General features: G+C 52.4%; 3 protein-coding genes across 3 annotated transcripts in view; 2 read left to right on the top strand and 1 right to left on the bottom strand.

Annotated features, from left to right (window-relative positions):
• Nucleotides 1-18,416, top strand: part of HIGD1A (HIG1 hypoxia inducible domain family member 1A) — a 463,894-nt gene that overhangs the window by 318,929 nt on the left and 126,549 nt on the right. The gene's annotated exons all lie outside the window — the stretch shown is intronic.
• On the top strand, nt 7,269-8,709 carry LOC142873112 (atypical chemokine receptor 2-like). Its single transcript, XM_076006774.1, has one exon. It carries the CDS (start codon nt 7,316-7,318, stop codon nt 8,474-8,476), a length of 1,161 nt encoding a protein of 386 aa, XP_075862889.1. The 5' UTR covers nt 7,269-7,315; the 3' UTR covers nt 8,477-8,709.
• On the bottom strand, nt 13,098-17,412 carry LOC142873096 (7-alpha-hydroxycholest-4-en-3-one 12-alpha-hydroxylase-like). Its single transcript, XM_076006773.1, has 2 exons — nt 17,378-17,412; nt 13,098-16,178 (listed from the first exon to the last, which is right to left on the bottom strand). Exon 2 carries the CDS (start codon nt 16,135-16,137, stop codon nt 14,632-14,634), a length of 1,506 nt encoding a protein of 501 aa, XP_075862888.1. The 5' UTR covers nt 16,138-16,178; nt 17,378-17,412; the 3' UTR covers nt 13,098-14,631.

The following is an 18,416-nucleotide window of genomic DNA, read 5'->3' as shown; positions in this document are numbered from 1 at the left end:
GTAATGTTGTACCCAGTTTGTTCTTCTCTGCGGGCCATTGAAACTCTGTCCACATTAGCAATAAAGCTGTTTCTCTTTCTTATCATTCATGCGTGCACTTTTAATTTCCTTCAGAAAACTTTTTGGCATTCACAACTTGGCTAACTGGTGCAGAAGCCTAGCTTCCCAGCCTATCCCAGCTTTTAGCATGCCTTCCTCACTGAGATTAATCATGTCTAGCTTTTGACTTAAAGTGACAGACATTTGACTCTTCCTTTCACTCAAACACTTAGAGGCCATGGTCAGGTTATTAATTGGCCTGGTTACAATACTGTTTGCTACAGATAATAGACTAGAGATGAAGGAGAGAGATGGGAGAACAGCCAATCAGTGGAGCAGTCAGAACATGCATAACAGTTATTGATTAAATTTGCTGAATTATATGGGTCTGGTTCATTGTGTCCCCAAAACAAATAGTAACATCAAAGGTCACTGATCACAGGTCACCATAAGTGATATAACAATAATAATGAAATAGTTTGAAATACTGTGAGAATTACTGAAATGTCACACAGAGACATGAAGTGAGCACATAGTGTTGGAAAAATGGTGCCTATAGACTTGCTCGATGCAGGGTTGCCATGAACCTTCAATTTGTAAAAAAACATGATTTCTGCAAAGTGCAATAAAGCAAAACACAATAAAATGAGGCATGACTGTGTAATTACATACTTTGGGCAGTATTTAATATCTTGCTCCTTCCGTTACAGCATAAACTCCAAGAGGGCACAGACCATGTCTGTCTCACTCACAGTTATATTCCCAGCTCGTAGCACAGTAATTTTGACTTTCAATTCTCATTGTCAGAAATACATTTCCTATGGCCACAGCTGCCATAGACAGTGACTCCTCTGATGCATCTGAGCAAAGCAAATTGAAAACCTTCTGGGAAAGATTCAGCATTCCAGATACCATTAAGAACATTCGTGATTCATGGAATGAGGTTAACATATCAACATTAATAGGAATTTGGAAGAAGTAGATTCCAACTGTCATGGATGATTTTGAGGAGTTTAAGACTTCCTTGGAGGATGAAACTGCAGATAGGGTGGAAATAGCAAAGGATCTGGAAATGGAGCCTGAAGGTGTCATGGAATTGCTGCAATCTCATGATAAAACTTGAATAGAGGAGGAGTTACTTCTTATGGATGCGCAAAGAAAGCGGTTTCTTGAGATGGAAGCTACTCCTGGTGACGATACTGTGAATGTTGTTGAAATGACAACAAAAGGTTTATGCAAACTTAGTTGATAAAACAGCAGGAAGGTTCGAGAAAATGGACTGCAATTTTGAAAGAAGTTCTACTGTGGGTAATTGCATGCTGCTGAGAAACATTTTACAAAAGGAAGATCAATCTATGCAGCAAAGTTCATTGTTCTCTTATTTTACTAAAATGCCACAGCCACCCCATCCCTCAGAAATCAGCACCCTGATCAACAGCAACCATGAGCATGGAGGCAAGACCCTCCACCAGTAAAAAGGTTACAACTTGCTGAAGGCTCAGGTGATTGTTATCATTTTTAAGTAATTAAGCTTTTTAGAAATTAAGGTACATATTTTTTGGACATCATATTATTGCACACCTAATAGACTATGGTATAGTGTGAAGATAATTTTTATATGCACTGGAAACAAATAAAAATTGTGTTACTGGCTTTATTGCAGAGGTCTGAAACCCGGACCCCCGATATCCTGGAGGTAGGGCAGTAACTGTGGCCAGTGCTGCAAAGAAGAGCAGAGCTGGGCGGCAGGTGCAGAGGCTGGAAGGGCAACAGATCAGGACGACAAGACCAAGTCAACGTGTGTTGTGTGTACGGTGGGGGTGCCAGCGTTGAAGAAGAGGGGTGCTGACCAAGGGCTGTGGCGGGTGGTCCCAAGGTACAGGAGCACACTCCCCCTGGGCCTACGTGCCTGGAGTGCTCATGGGGGGTGGAGAACAGGGTGCCGGCTTGGCAAGCTCAGGGCAGTTTTGGGCTTTGACAGTTCATGTAGCACAGAACCCCTCTCAAGCCAGCCCCTGCAGCCACTCCAGTTCAGGTCCAGACCCCTGGTGCCACCAGCCAGACAGGTAGTGAATCTCTGCTCTTCCTGGGGCAGAGGCGGGCTTGCCCCTGGGAAGTTGGCCTAGGGGACTTCCCTCCCGCACTTCCCAGGGGCCAGGGACCAGCGACCCAGAGCAAGCCCGGGGAGATCTTGGCACGCCTTGGCCTCTCCCTTCGGACTGGGATCTGTCCGAGACCGTGGGCGGGGTGACCACGCTGGGCTGAAGGCCAGGTCGGACCAAGGACACGCGGGGCGGCCTCTGGGCAGGCTACAGCGGAACAGGCCCGAGGGCCGGAAACGGGGGACACACTTCTGGCCCCCCAGCCTCCATGGGGAGATTGTAGGCGCTGAAGTGACCTCTTCCGGTGGGTCCGCGGAGCTTCCCGCGCAGGCGCTGTGTGTCTGTCAGACTGTGGAGCCACCAGTAAGGGATGGGCCAGCTGGGGTAGGACTTGGGGAGCGTCTGCTGCTTCCCCTGCCCCCTCCTCCACCCCATCCCCCCGCCACTGTTTCCAGCACTGGTGCGATATGACAGAAGCCACCACTTGGCCACATCTCCGGAGTCTGCATCTCATCACCCAGCAGGAGCATCACATCGGCTGTCCAGCAGCATTTCTGCCCTGACCCTTTCTTGCTCACCCCATCCACACACTACCTGGTGGGCGGGGGCGGGGGCGAGTTCTCTTCTAGACTGGGCCTAGTGGTTCAGTGGTCTCTTCCAGGCTCCTGTCTCGTCATTCCATATACGGCCCAGGATTCTGAGCAGCTGGCACCGACCTGAGGATTCTATTGACCTGCTGTCATCCTGCTCTGGGGCTCTCTGCTAGGGTTGTCCAGGCGGTGGCACTGGCTCTCCCCTGTGTCTCCTTTGCCCTTTTGTGCAGCTCTGGGTGATACTGACTGTTCATCTAGCGTGGTTCCTCCTGCCCACTGCCGCTCCCCGGATTCAGCAGTGCCTTTGAAAGGGAGATGCAGGGGACAAATCATCTCGCCCTGCCTTTAGATCAGGTAACAGTCATTCAGTGTAGGACTGGGCTGACTTAAAGTTCCTTTTTCTTTCTAGCTTTCAGGTTCCTTCTTTTTTCCCCAGGAGGAGGAGGAGGAGGAGGAAACATTTCCATGGCAGCCTGAGTTCTTGACAACCTGGCTGAAGGTTGCTCCATGGTGTCGTCCTCATCCCTCTCTTTTATATTAGCCATCCTCTTGGGGAAATCGTGGTAATTATTGTGATTTTAATTTGTATTTCTCTCATGACTAATGATGTTAAATATCATCTCTATACACTTTTTGGCCATTTGGATACTCTTTATGTGAAATGTCTGTTCAAATCGTTGGCCGTTTTGTTCCCCTGTTGAGCTGTTTGTCTTTTTTTTTTTCCCCTGATGATTTAGAGTTCTTAACATATTCATGATAAAATTCTTTATTAGATATATATATAGTGAATTTCCTAGTCTGTGGCTTACCCTTTCACTGTCTTAATTAATAGTGTCTTTTGAAAATGAGAAAGCCTTCATCTTGATAAAGTTTAATTTATTATTAATAATTTCATCTTTTATGATTAGTGCTTTTTGTGCCCTGTTTAAGAAACCTTTGCCTACAACACTGTCATACAGCTATTTTCTTGTGTTTTCTTCTAAAGCCTTCATTGTTTTACTTTTTACATTTAGGTCTGTGATTCATCTTAATTTAATTTTTATTTATTGTGTGTGTGTTGGGGGGACAAAGTTCACTTTTTTCCCATCAGTCCATGATCATCTTTTGAAAAACTTATAATTTCCCCATATATATATGGTGACCTATTTCTGGACCCATTATTAATTTATTTTTGGTCTCTTTATCCTATTGCTAATATGATGTTTTCATAATAACAGTAGCTTTATAGTAAGTCTTGATATTGTAGGTCATCTAACTTTGTTATTCTTCGAAATTATTTTAAGTACTGGGCCATTTGCATTTTAATGTAAAATTTTGATATCACCTTATTAATTTTAACATAAACTTACTAGGATTGAATCTATAGATCAGTTTGACAGATGATTGATATCTTTTTTTTTTTTTTGAGACAGAGTCTCGCTTTGTTGCCCAGGCTAGAGTGAGTGCCGTGGCGTCAGCCTAGCTCACAGCAACCTCAAACTCCTGGGCTCAAGCAATCCTACTGCCTCAGCCTCCCAAGTAGCTGGGACTACAGGCATTCGCCACCATGCCCGGCTAATTTTTTGTATATATATTAGTTGGCCAATTAATTTGTTTCTATTTATAGTAGAGACGGGGTCTCGCTCTTGCTCAGGCTGGTTTGGAACTCCTGACCTCGAGCAATCCGCCCGCCTCGGCCTCCCAGAGAGCTAGGATTACAGGCGTGAGCCACCCGGCATCTGCCCTGTGAAGTCACTTTTGATACGTAAGATAACGGACTCATGGCATTGGGGGTTAGGATGCAGATCTATTTGGGGGGCCAGTATTCTGCCCACCACAGGGAGGCTGCATCTCACAGGAGACTCAGCAAAGCCGTGGGGCATCCATGGTGGGGGCCACGGCAGCCAGACCAGCCAGAGGGCAGGACATAGTCGCACCTTTCTCAGTGACTCTGTGTGGTAACTGCCTGGTGGGGCAGAAAGAGACTGAGGAGAATTTGGGACCAGGGACGAGGCTCCGTGTGCCTGGAGTCTGAAGACCCGAGTTTCACTTCCAGCTTGGCCAGTGACTTCCTACGTGACCCGGGAACAGTTGCTTTGCTCCTGGGTTCAATGGGGCTCACAGTCCCTTCCTGGCTGGCCTTACAGGACTGCCACACTGGCTAGGAAGAGCCAGGTCAACTGTGCTTATGGGAGCGCTGGTGGCCAATGTCACCGTTGTTGGTTTTATCGATGAAAGCAATAGGAGGGGCTGGCTGTTCAGAGGCGAGGAGGGCCTGCAAGATTCCCAGAGTGAAAGAACAGAGAATTCCCAGAGTGGGAAGGAGACAGAGTGTTCCAGGTGGAAAGAAAAACGTCAAAGGTGGCCTGGAACCTCCCAGGGCCTGCTGATCCTGAGTTTTAGCTTCGATTTATTCCTCACACTTGGTTGCTTGCCTGAGCAAAAGTCAGGGACTTTGAGAAATCTGGTCAAGATCAAGGTCAGCGCTGACAGCTCAGAAGAGCTGGTGTTTACTCATTGCCAACTTACTGTGCAGAAGAGCAGTCCTCAGCCCTCTGCCCCTCTGCCAGCTGCTCCCAGAGTCCCTACACCAGCCATGTGCTGGGGTGTCCCTACTGCTGCCCAGGAAGGGGAGAGTCCCAGGGCTGGGGACCCCAGTGCACAGGAGGGGCCTGGAGGACCAGCAAAGGAAGGCGCCAGGCAAAGGTCCTAAGGCCAGGCCCTGGATAGAGCTGCCCAGGCTCAGTTCCTGGGGTGGGGTCAGGGCGTGTGTGTGATTGTCCCAACATCTGGTCCAGATGCCACTAGAATAGGAGCCCAAGGGTGGGGCCGAGGCTCCTGGAGTGGGAGGACTCCAGGCCCCCAGGAGAGCTTCTGCCTCAGCTGCACTGGGCGTTTCCATCAGCCGTGAGGTCACAATACCATGGGGACTAAATGGGTCAGCTGAGGGCCTGAGTCACATCTCTCTCAAAATTCTATCTAGAGAAAAGGGAAAACTCTTTTACTAGAAAGGCCTGGAGAAAATGTTTGCAATATATATTTAAAAAGCTAAAATCCCTATCACATTAGACATCTTACACAATGAGAACCACACCCATGGAAACAATAACTAATTCACAGAAGAAATACAAACAGGCATTGAACATGTTAAAAAGTTCAAGCTTACTTCAATCAAAGATTAGAATAATGCAGAGGTGTAGGGCAGATCTCATTTGCATTTCTCAGTTGTGGCCCAGCATGACCCCCAGACAGTTGTGGCCCAGCATGACACCCTCTCCTTTGGCTCTCTGCAAGACTGCCTGCTTGGGTTCCTGTTGCTTTCTCCTTCCTTTCTTCTCCTCTAACCCCATCCCCGCTGGCGAACAATCTCTGTTGAGCATGAGATCTCTCTCTCTCTCTCTCTCTCTCTCTCTCTCTCTCTCTCTCTCTCTCTCTCTCTCTTTCTCTCTCTCTCTCTCTTCCCCTTTCTGGAACACACAACACAGGATTGAGCATAATTCTTAGTTCAGCACAGACTCATGTCACTGGTTCATGTGAGGCTCTCTTTTAAAAATTATTTTCAATAATATGATAAAATCCTAGGAAGCTACTGCCCCAGAGGAAACTCGACCACGGACAGTGACTTGTCCACCTCTGTGGCCACCTCCATCCCATGCCTCTGGCTTCTCCTGCCCAGCCAACTGCCACCTTGGATCTGGGGCCTGTCTTTACCCTGCCTTCCCTTTCACCTATTTGTACCCCTTCAATAGTCTATTTTTTATTTGTTTCACTAGTCTGACTTTATCAAAAGAGCATCATGTCTGTACTGGACTGGGACTTGGAGATAAGTGGACTCGAGCAGAGACTCACAGGGTGCTGGTGAGGGGGGTGGGAAAGGCGCCCAGGGAGTCTCCCATGTTTCGATCTTAGGTGGTACCATGTAGTTAGGCCCAGAAAAGAAGAAGGGGCTGGTGGGGAGGGGGTGGACCCAATCCTGGACAAAGCAGTAATTTAAGCCAACATTTATTGAGTGCCTACTGTGTTCTAGGCAATCTTTGTAGAACTCGAAGTGCTCTGCATATATTATCACATTTAAGCATCATAAAAACTTCACGAAGTAGGCACTATTATCATTCTTGTTTTATTTTTATTTGTTTTCTTTGAGACAGAGTCTCACTTTGTCACCCAGAATAGAGTGCTATTGCCTCAGCCTAGCTCACGGCAACCTCAAACTCCTGGGCTCAAGCGATCCTCCTGCCTCAGCCTCCCAAGTAGCTGGGACTGCAGGCATGCGCCACCACACCCAGCTATTTTTTTTTTTTCTATTTTGGTAGAGATGGGGTCTCACTCTTGCTCAGTCTGCTCTCTAACTCCTGACCTCAAGTGATCCTCCCTCCTCACCCTCCCAGGGTGGTAGGATTATAGGCATGAGCCACCACACCTGGCCTATCATTCTCAAGCTTGTGCTTGTCCTTGTCAGACCGCAGGCGCTGCGGTGCATTGGCCAGGCTACGGGACAGCACAGGGCAGCAGCAGGAGTGGGTGCGGAGACAGGCAGGGAATCCGAGTCTCACCGTGCTTCCACCCCACCGCAGAACATCCAGAGCGGAGCTTCCTCCCGGCATGGCCGCCACCGCCTCCCCGCTGCCATTCACCACCCAGGATGCCAGTTCCGAAAACAGCAGCTTCCTCTACGACTATGACTACCTGGAGGACGTGGCCTTCATGCTGTGCACGAAGGACGCGGTGCTGTCCTTCGGCAGAGTCTTCCTGCCGGTCTTCTACAGCCTGGTCTTCGTGCTGGGCCTGGGCGGGAACCTGCTTCTTCTCGTGGTCCTGCTGCGCTCCGTGCCTCGCAGGCGGACGGCCGAGCTCTACCTGCTGAACCTGGCCGTCTCCAACCTGCTGTTTGTGGTGACCCTGCCCTTCTGGGGCATCTCCGTGGCCTGGCACTGGGTGTTTGGCAGTTTCCTGTGCAAGGTGGTGAGCACGCTCTACACCATTAACTTTTACAGCGGCATCTTTTTCATCAGCTGCCTGAGCCTGGACCAGTACCTGGAGATCGTCCACGCTCGGCCCCAGCACAGGCTGCGGCCCCGCGCCAGGAGCCTGCTCCCGGCCGCCATGGTGTGGGCCACGGCCCTGGCTGTCTCCGTCCCTGACGTGGTCTTGGTGCAGACTCAGGAGAACCCCAAGGGCGTGTGGAACTGCCACGCAGACTTCGGCGGGCACGGGGCCGCTTGGAAGTTCTTCCTGCGCTTTCAGCAGAACCTCCTGGGCTTCGTGCTTCCCCTCCTGGCCATGGTCTTCTTCTACTCACGCATCGGCTGTGTCCTGGTCAGGCTCAGGCCGCCGGGCCAGGGCCGGGCTCTGAGAACGGCCGCAGCCCTGGTGGTGGCCTTCTTCGTGCTGTGGTTCCCGTACAACCTCACCCTGTTTCTGCACTCGCTGCTGGACCTGCACGTCTTCGGGGACCGTGAGGTCAGCCGGCGCCTGGACTACGCGCTGCAGGTGACGGAGAGCGTGGCCTTCCTGCACTGCTGCCTCACTCCCGCCCTCTACGCCTTCTCCAGCCGCCGCTTCCGCCAGCACCTGAAGGCCTTCCTGGCCACCGCGCTCGGACGCCACCTGGCCCCCGGCTCGGCCCAGGCTCCGCAGTCCACCTGCTCTGAGAGCAGCAGGCTCACTGCCCAAGAAGAGGGGACGGGTATGAATGCCCTTGGGGACAGGCAGGCTGAGCATTCCCCTAGCAAGGGGCCGTCGGGGATAATCCAGCCTGAGTGACCCCACCGTCGTCTGGTGGGAGCGGACTGGACCCTTCTCCGCGGGGCGTCCACTCAGAGCTCTCTCCAGGGGCCTCCTCAGTTCCCAGTCACCAGCCGTGGGCAGCAGGCGCTCACTCGGGCCTTGTCCCTCCACTGTCGTCACTTGCTTGCAAGACACCACACTCTCCTGCCCGGGTTGCCACATTGGTTTCTTGGTGTATTGATAATTAATTTTATCAATCGCTGTGCACAGACCTTTTTTTTAATTTAAGCTCGATCCGCAGGACACACCACCACAGGCCACAGCAGTTTTGCTTACACTTATTAAGGGGGAAGTGAAAAAGAGAGAAAGTAAGAGAATAGTACAGCAGGGGAAGAACACAAAAGAGTGATCACACCACTAGGACCCCATTAGCAGCACCGGAGGCTTATCACCACGGGTCATCTCAACACGGGAAATCTAATTCTCCCCAGCAGTCTCTCAGGCAGTGGTGAAGGCAACACGCTGGGATATCAAGCAGGTAGGCAGCCACACTCCAAAAGTTGGATAGGAAGAAATGGCCACCAAGAAGCGGCTCTAGGACTTTCTTATACTGTTTATATAGTGGTCTGAACAAAGGAAGGCGCCAAAAAGGCATATGCTCTGGTCACGTGAAGTCGAGGATCTGGCCAGGAGCCGGGGCCTGTAGTGACTGATCTCACATAACAGTTCTGGGCATGAGCCTAGGGTAAACATCCCTGGACGGCCCAGGATAAACAACCCTAGGCCATCCAGGAAGTCCAGGATAAACATCCCCAGGCACAGCTCAGAGCTGTCAATTCCCATTTCCTCAAGAAGTGGCCAACTTCTCCAGGAAATGGGGGCATACCTCAAGCCTTATAAATTTATATGACCCCAAGCAGGCCTTAATATTCTGTACCTCAATACATCTGGTCAACCTCTGCACTTCCTGTCTCTTCTCTCCTGTTATCTAAACTGCAGCCGGGGGCACAGGGACCCTGACACTCTCAGCCTCCACTGCCACCTCCCTCAGACCAGCAGCCTGTCCAAACACAAAATTATCACAGACTTAGTTTAGATCGGCTTTATTTGCCTATCGGCTTTATTTTCAATTCTAGACTCAGGCAATAGATTCAATCAATCAGGAATAGATTCATTTCATAAGACAGATGGAGTGTTCCAACCATCTGAGCAGAAGAGGGTGGTTTTATAGACAGAAAAGGGCTGATAAAGCAGAAATAGAACAAAAAGTGGATTGATCATTTCCAAGTCACTTTGAAAGGCCCAACAGAGTGGTTGACATTAGGTTTCTTCAGGTTCCTTTTTTGTAAAGATTAAAACAGAGGTTGCCTCTGAACTCTAGGATAAGGTAAAAAGGAAACACCATAGGGGACTTCATTAAACTGGCCTGTTTAGGAACTTGGCTGTTAACTTTCTCTCCCAGTTTCTGAAAGGTCAGATAACAACTTAGCTCCAATGTGATGACATGAAGCTGAAATAGGAGTGACCCCATTTGGTTTGTCTGTTCTACTGGGGTCCAGTGCAGACACTTAGTCCAAAACAGTGGACTCCCATGAGTTTTATTTAAGATGTCCCAGTCCCAGGCTCCCTCTGCACTTCTGACCTGGCTTCTGAGCTGTTTCTCAGACATTCCAGGCACACTCCCCTGGGGGCTTCCAGCTGTGCCTTCTTCCTCAACTGCCCTTCCCCCACTGTCTGCTCTGCTCACTCCCTCACCTCCCCCACAGCCCAGAACACATGCAGTCTGCAGGAGGTGGGCAGTGAGCACTGTCTCAGGAGCCTTCAGGTCTCCCTGAGGCCTGCACCATCAAGTCCAGAACCTTCCTTGGACTTCAAGGCTGGCACTTTTGCAAGTGGAACCCCATGTAACCCTCAGCCCGCACAGTGCTCCTCTCTCTTTTCCCTTCCTGACACCAGGCACCCTTTGGTGTTTCCAGCACCTTCCTTGCTGTGCCTTTGCTCTTGCTGGCTCAGTCATGTAAGGAGGACCATTTCCAGCCAGGTATCCCCTCACCCCTGTCTACACATCCCACTTACTGTAGGGAACCACTCCTGGGTCACTCTGCCCTGTGCTTTGGGTGGAGGTTGGGTGGAGCCTCGGACCCAACCCGTTGCCACCATATGTTCCTCAGGGCACAGTGATTGGCCTGGGGGTGGGCACACCATCCAGGCAGAGCCAGTGAAATGCAATGCCATAGAACCTTCTAGAACAGAGGGGTGAAACTGAAGCTGAGAGGAGGTGAGGTCTGGAGCTGCTCCTGCATCACCCAAGCTTCAGAAGGTGAAGGGGGTGGCGCAGGCGGGGGAGCAGGTCCTGAGGGCGGCTCTGGAGCCTCAGAACCGAGTCTCGGCTGCGGCTCTTCCTGCCCTGGACTTGGCAGTTGTGTGAACCAATAAATTCCGTTTCCGTGGGGGGCACGTTGCTTTGTTACGAGGAACCTAAAGATTCCTGACGGATGTTCCCTGCCTGGGTGCTTTTCTCCTCATGTCTCGGATGGGCAGGGCGTCCTCCCCGCCCCCAACGCGTCCACAGAGAAACCTTCCCAGGGACCTGCAGCCCACAGTGACATCATCGCCGTCTCTCCAGCTTCTAAGGGCTCCCTGCTCCTCCCCCCCCCACGGGGCCACCTGGCACAACCTGCCACGTCCCACCACGTCTGTCCCACATAGCTGAGCACAGCCCGCCACACAGGTGGGGAGAAGGGAGGGCAGAGGCCCAAGGCCCGAGTGAAGGTGAGCTCCACGAGGCAGGGCCAGTGGCAGGTGCGCAGCCTTGCTCTCCTGTGCGCCGCCAGTGCTCAGAGCCAGGGTCGCTCCGAGTGTGAGCCACTGCTGGACAGAGCAGTGAGCAGGTCAGGGTTCTGCCCTCTCTCTTCTCCCCCCTGGGCTTAAGGGGGCAGGTCACGGCACATGTGTCATGAGCCCAGCCCTCGCTTGGTGTTGTCCCTGGTGTTTCTCACTGTGTCTTCCCCACCCGTCCACTCAGAGCTGGTGCCTCAGTTCTCTGTCCCCAAGGCCCCGTGTCCCCACGTCAGGAAGGACTCTGAGCTCCCTCACTGCCCTGGGAAGCCAAGCTCCAGATCTGAGGGCGGCTCTTTGTTTGAGGACACCGAGGAAGGGCTTCTATTTTAGAGCTCCTGAAATCTTGCCCCGCAAGGGACTTATGTTCCCGAGCCAGCCTGGCTGCTGAGCTACAGCCAGGGCCCACCAACGGGGTCTAGGTGCCCAGAAGGGACGGGGCAGGGCTTGTCACAGCAGCATTGGTGTGTGTGTGTGTGTGTTTGTGTGTGTGTGTGTGTGTGTGTGTTTGTGTGCATGTGTGTCTGTGTTGCTGTGTGGACCGTGCATAGTACGTGGCTGTGTATGTGTCACTGTGTCCAAGTGGGTCTGGGTATGTGCCCGTGGGTTTCCTGTGTGTCTTTCTGTGTGTGTGTAGGTGAGTGGATACAGTTTGCAAAAGACAGATGCCTGACAACTAGTGCCTGTGTCCAAAAGACAGGAGGGGCGAGCTGCAGGCGCCTGTTGTTCCCTGTCACTGTCTCCGGGGCCCACACTGCACCCGGCCATCCCCCACAGCCCAGGCCACCAGGGCCTCCTCCGTCCTGACCTCACTGCCCGGCCTGGGCCGTGGTCCCTCCTGCTGCTCACTGTCTTCCCAAAGGCCTGCAAGGCCGGGCCTCCTGACCGCACTGCCAACCCGTTCCCAGGGGTCTCGGGAAAGCCCCCGGGCGTCCCTGACCCTCAGGCTCTGAGGCAGGGTGGAGCCTCTTGCCTGGGCTGCCCCGGAGAAGTGCAGGAGCCGCTTGGCCTGAGGCAGGGCTGCTGGCCGCCCTCAGCTCCAGGAGGTGAGGTGAGAGTGTCTCAGCAGTCACTCCCTGTGAAACACATCCCCTCCTTTCCCAGGCGCCTGGATCCCACCCCGGAGAGTCACCCCATCCTGCTCTGCTGCGAGCAACCCTCAGAGAGAATGCGTTCCGTAGGCTTTCCCCTGGGGTCCTGCTGAGGACAGCGGTGAGAGGGAGAAAACATTTGGTGCATCAATGAGGCATTGAGGGACAGATCTGCTGGGTCGGAGCAGGCAGTGACCAGCCGTCCTCATGCAGGGGACACAGAACCACAGGCGCCAGGACCCCTCACCTGCTGGCAGGTGGCCATTGGATTGTCTGTGCACACCCAGTGGGGGTGCTCACTGCTACCTGGAGTTACGGTGGACATCCCCGAGCATGAGGTGTACCCTGTGTTCACCTCCCCGCCAACAACTGAGGCCACCTCGGTCCCAAGCAAGCCCTCTGGGGCTAATCCTTTGGGTGTGGGGAAGGAAGGGACACAGCACTGAGGTCTGGGCAGGGCCCAGGAGGTGTGTGAAGGCCCCGTGCCCTTAACCCTCCCCAGTGGACTGGGCACAGGGCCTGGCTGTGTGGGGAGGTCATTGGTTTGTTTTCCAAGGACAGACCCCTACATCCCAGCCCCATTGCCCCCCTCCTGTGCGTGCAACCCAACACTGTGTATTGTCTCCATGTCATATGCCTCAAGGCTTAGGCCTTGGAGGAACAAGAAATGATTTCAGGACAGGAAATAAATGAGCCAATAATAGAAATCCGGTTTCTACAATTTAATCAGGACTTAGGGAAGTGAAGGTGAGAAGTGAATGAATATACCAGGCCTTAGTGGGCTGCAGCTTGGGGCAGGGGGAAGCAGGAGGAAACCAGGACACAGGAAACAATGACAGATCATGTAGGTGCTGTGATACAAATGGTGCTGGGGCAGCCCAGGGGGAGGGACCACTCTGGCCAAAGGATGGGAGGGTGAAATCCAAGATGGCTGCTAGCAGCAGCTGGCACTGAAGGAAAAGCCATGAAAGCTGGCAAAGTCACAATGCACTGGGTAAGAAATTTGGGGAACAATTGTGGCAAAACTTAAAAGTCAGGTGTGTGAGGGCAAGGGGGAGCCGGGCAAGCAAAACAGTGACAATCAGAGACGCCTGTGGAAAGAGGCCTCTGGCAGCAGGTGGACAGAGGGCCAGGCAGGCCTGGTGTGGAGAGACATGCAGAGGGGACAGGTATAGGGATGGCTGCAGGGTGGGAGGAGGGGACACATTTCAGAGACATCACAGGAGAACAGGGGGACAGGACTGGGGCCTGACTGGACGGCAGTGTCCTGACCAGAGAGGCAGGGAAGTCAGGGGGAGGGAGGTTCAGGGAAGAGGCAGGGCACACAGGCTGAGTTCTGTGTGGGCCAAGCGGAGTCACAGGAGCTGAGGGCCTCCCGGGGGTCTGGGGGTAGGAGAAAGCTCTGAGCTCAGCAGTGATCATGGCAACCAAGGGGGTAGAGACCACCCTGAGGAGGGGGTGCACGGGGGAGACAAGGGCACTAAGGGGGACCTTGCAGAGCAGCTACCGTGAAGGCAGAGCTTCTCCGCCCGCGCTCCCCACACAGCTGCTCCCCCAGGGGCTACTGGGCACCAGGCCTGTGGCCAGTTGGCTTGGGAAGTGCCGAGGGGACCCCAGACACCGGATATTGAAGACAGGATGAGAAAAGGAATGTAAAGATTTGTCACTAATACTTTTGATATTGATCACATGTTAATATTTTGGGTCTACTCAGTTAAGTACAATGTATTCAAAAAATGATTTATTTCTCTCTTTATGTTTTAAAAATGTATCTGCTAGAAAATTTAAAATTACACATGTAGCTTCCACATTATATTATCTTATATTTCTATTGGAAGACACTGTTCTAGAACCTGAATTTTACCGGATGTGGAATAAATGTTGGGGAACAGAAGTAAAGCAAGGCGGAGGGTAGTGGGTAGGATTTGCCAGATGGCGCGTTCCTGGTGGGCACCAGTTCTGCACTGCAGGACTTCTCAGGGCAGGCGCCGTCTCCAGTGGGGTGGCCCGCAGACACTTCCCCGTGCGCTGGGCTTCCTGCGAGAGGAGGGCCATGCAGGACGCACCGTGAGAAATGGTGTTTTAAGGAGAGAATGACAAGCGTGTGACAGGACCAAGGGGTGAGAAATGGAGGGTGAGCAGGACACAGGCAGGAAGTGCCACAGAACCAGAGGGGTGGAGGTGGGAGTCTGGGGCTGCAGAGGAGAGAGGAGGGGGAGCCGAGGCAGGAGCCTCTGTCCGGCTAGCCCGGGCTTGTGGAGCTCACTCTGCAGGCTGCAGGCGGTAGCGGAAGCGCAGGTCCTGGATGGGGTGCGAGACACCAAAGCCCAAGCGCGTGGGGTCAACTTGGGGCACAGGCATGTAAGGGTCCACTAGCTCTAGGTCAAAGTGTGTGACCATGAGCAGGACAAAGAGCTTCATCTCGCTGAGGGCGAAGAACCTCCCAGGGCACATGGAGAGGCCCGAGCCCCAGGACATGGTGTAGTGGGGGATCTTCTTGCCCGCCTTGTAGAAGTCTACCTTTCGGCTGCCATCAGGGTTGAGGAAGCGATCGTACTTGAAGGCCGTGGGCTCAGGGTGGATGTCAGGGTCCATGTGCACTGACAGGTAGGGAAAGAGGGTCACGATGTCCCCGCGCCGGCACAGGTACTGCTTCCCACTGGCCGTCTTCAGCACGCAGTCCTCGCTCGCAGCCCTGCAGAGCGTGGGCGCAGCCCGCAGCCGCAGCGTCTCCTCCATCACACTGTCCAGCACCGGGGTGCAGCGCAGGGCACCCCGCTGGAAGGGGAAGGACTGTCCAGCCGCCAGCCTCGCCCCACCCAGGACCTGGGAGGCCTCCTCCCTCACAGCATGCATGGCTTCTGGGTGCTTCAGGAGGAACAGGAGGGCCCAGAAAGCCGCAGGCCCTGTGTTCACCTGGGAGACCCAGAGCATTGTGAAGCTGAACCTGTCCTGCAGGTCTGGGGCTGCTCCGTGCTCCCTCAGAAACTGACGCATGCAGCATAGCCACTTGCTTACGTGTCCCTTCTCCTGGTTGTGTTTAGCAGAGAGCATCTTGGGAAAGAAACGCTGTAGTCGGCCCATTTCTAGCCACTCTCGGGGCCCCAGCAGGGAATAGACACACCTGGGGAAAAGATGGACAAACCTGAGGAAGTGGGTGAATAACTCCTCTGCCTGTCGCAAGTCCTGCTCCTTGTCCTTTGTGAGGCCAAACAAGCTCAAGTAGCCAGCCTTGAACATGGTGTTATAGCAGAAGTGAAAGAGGCCATCCTCACGCCAGCCCCTGGCATCCAGACTTCGGCCTCTGGGCCCCAGCATTATTAGGGACAGGGTGTCCACCACGACCTCATTGAGATCCTCCAAGTTATGCCCCCTCAGGTACTTGTTGCTGGCCAAGAGCATCTTCTGTTTGTTCTCTCCCTTGGTGTAGTATCCAAATGTCTTTTGAACAAGTTCTTTTGCATATTTCAAAAAGTCTAGTTTCTTCTGTGTTTCCTTGAGGATGGGACCGAAGGAGAGGGGGTCCATGACGAAGGTGAAGTACTGGCCTGCCAGCTGCACTGTGAACACATCCCCGTGCTTGGTCCACATGCGCTTCAGGAATCCAAACGTATTCTTCCGGAAAGCCATGGCATGGCCCAGCCAGGGCACTGTGCCCTTGTCCAGAGGGGGCTCCTGGGGCCCGCGTTGTCGGAGAAGCCCTGGCAGGCACAGGTACAGCACCGTCACCACCAGGAGAGCTCCCAGCGCCAGACTCCAGAGCACCATGGCCACGCTCCCGCGGTGACGCCCGGACAGACACACGTTCTCTGGGAGCCAGAAGAGGTTCGGAGGCCTCGTTATATTAGGGGGTGGAAAGATCTGAACCCCTGGACCTTGCCCTGTGGCTGCAAGTTGTGTATCTAACCCTGGTGAGGCAGTGTCTGGAAGAAAACCGCCTCCTTGAACTTAATACGAGGCAGATCCTGGTCACATGGGAGGAGGAGGTGACCAGGAGGAAGCTCAGAGAGAAGCCTCTAGCTATGGTCACAGCTGCTTACAGGCATTACATTTTGGTCTGACCTTTCCCAACTCAGCTCTGGACCTTCTCTCTAACCCTACCTTGACCTAACTCCTACCCCCGTGGGGCTTCCTGATAATTTATGCCTTTATGTACCCATGCATTCATTTATTTGCCAGCTCATTCAGTAGAAATGCACCAAGCACTTATAAAGTTTCACATCGATCCTCTCTCCAATCTTTAAAAGACTCAGCAAAAGTTTGCATTCCTAGTTGAGCCCCCTGGTCAAGTTAGGTAACTTCACCGTGCCTCCATTCCTTATCTGTGAAATGGGAGTAATAATAGTGCCCTATAGGTGCTGCTGTGAGACAAAGAGAGAGAATACATAAAAAACACTTAGAGCAGGGCCTGGCTCACATTACTGAGTGCTCAGTATGTATCAGTTCACATGCTGAAGCCTTTTCTCATATCTCTGCCCTCTCCCTGGGTCCCCATGACACCTGTGTTTGTCTCCTCATCCTTCCCCAAGTCCATCTCCCCTCTGGTCTCAAAGATGCTCCCCAAGCAGATGGGGCCTTGTTGAGTCATGTCTGCTTCTAGCTGCATGTGCACAAGCACACACAGTGAGAGGCCAGTGAAGAATGCATGTCCGTCTGTCCACTGGCGCTTCTGACACCCTAACCCAAAGGAAAGAGGCAAAGATGCTGGGGCTTCAGTCATGGGGAAGGGAGCAGTTGACGAGGTGCTCACGCTGTCTGAGGGTGCAGTGCCAACGGATCTGAGGGGGCCCGAGGGCTTCTAGACTGAGGATTCTTCAAGCAGAGGCCCAGCCCTGGGTCTCTGATCTCTCACCTGGTTTGCTCCTACTGGCCCACATGCCCTGCCTGTGCACCTCTCTAACAATAAGGCAGAATCCTGGAATCATGAAAACTCAGAGGTGACAGGGACCTCAACCCATCGCTTCAGTTCACGATGACAGTCTATGCTCAGAGTGCAGTGGGGACCTACCTTGATAGCTGCCCGGGCTTGGCACTGAGGTAAGCTGACCCCGAGTTGCTTCTGTGGGCTGCCAGGCCAGGTCCCAGCTGCAGATCAAGGAGAACGCTGGGCCATTGAATCCAAGGTGTCCTAACCTATTGCTGCAATAGGTGAGGTTTGGAGTCAATTCAATCAGTACTGATAATCCCTAAATACTCCTTTACTTCCTAATGTCCTGCAAACAGGATCTTTGGCTCATCAGACAACCCTCGTGTTTTCATATTCTTTCTTGAGAGAGTTTCCTTTGCCTCATGAGCTTACCCTGAGCAGGGAGATGTCACTCCCCACACTCTGCCCCTAGGAAGCCTTTTTGATTGCTCAGGGTAAACACAGGAAGTACTTAGTACCATCATCTCTCCTCAGCCTTAGAATTCACAGTCAAAAACTATCTGTGGGTCAAATCCAATGAACTGAAAATTTTGGTCTAGTTTGTGACGGCTGGGGCACCATTTTGCATTCATTCTTAACTTCATTCATTTATCCTCACTCATCCATCCACTTCCATTATTTGGAGCAGCCCCATCACCAGATATTTATTGGGTTCCTATGAAAATCATTTTTTGATCTGTAGAATGGATATTGTGTTAGCAGCATGAAAACAACACTGATCTCCTTGTACATCTCCATCAGAGTTCTTGAGTTACCAGGTGCACCATCAATCAGCAGTAGTGTTCTAAAAGGAATCCTTATTTCTGAGTGGTAGGTCTCAATAACGTGCTTAAAAGATTCAGTAAATCATGCTATAAACAGATGCGCTGTCATCTACACTTTGTTGTTCCATTTATAGAGCACAATCAGAGTAGATTTAGCATAATTCTGAAGGGCCCTGGGATTTTTGGAATAGTAAAATGGGCATTACTTTAACTTAAAGTTGTCAACTGCATTAGCCTATAACAAGAGGGTCAGCCTGTCCTTTCAAGCTTTGAAGCCAGGCATTGACTTCTCTTCTCAACTGTGATAGCCCCTAATGGCTTCTTCTTCCAATGGCTTCTTTTGTCTACAGTGGAAA

This window comes from Microcebus murinus, chromosome 1 (genome assembly GCF_040939455.1).
Source record: "Microcebus murinus isolate Inina chromosome 1, M.murinus_Inina_mat1.0, whole genome shotgun sequence".
Lineage (NCBI taxonomy): Eukaryota > Metazoa > Chordata > Mammalia > Primates > Cheirogaleidae > Microcebus > Microcebus murinus.
The sequence above is the reverse complement of the archived record's forward strand: the minus strand, read 5'-3'. Positions and strand labels throughout refer to the sequence as shown.

Coding starts and splice junctions, on each gene's coding strand:
- LOC142873112 (XM_076006774.1), top strand. CDS start 7,316: ATGGCCGCCACCGCCTCCCCGCTGCCATTCACCACCCAGGATGCCAGT.
- LOC142873096 (XM_076006773.1), bottom strand. CDS start 16,137: ATGGTGCTCTGGAGTCTGGCGCTGGGAGCTCTCCTGGTGGTGACGGTG.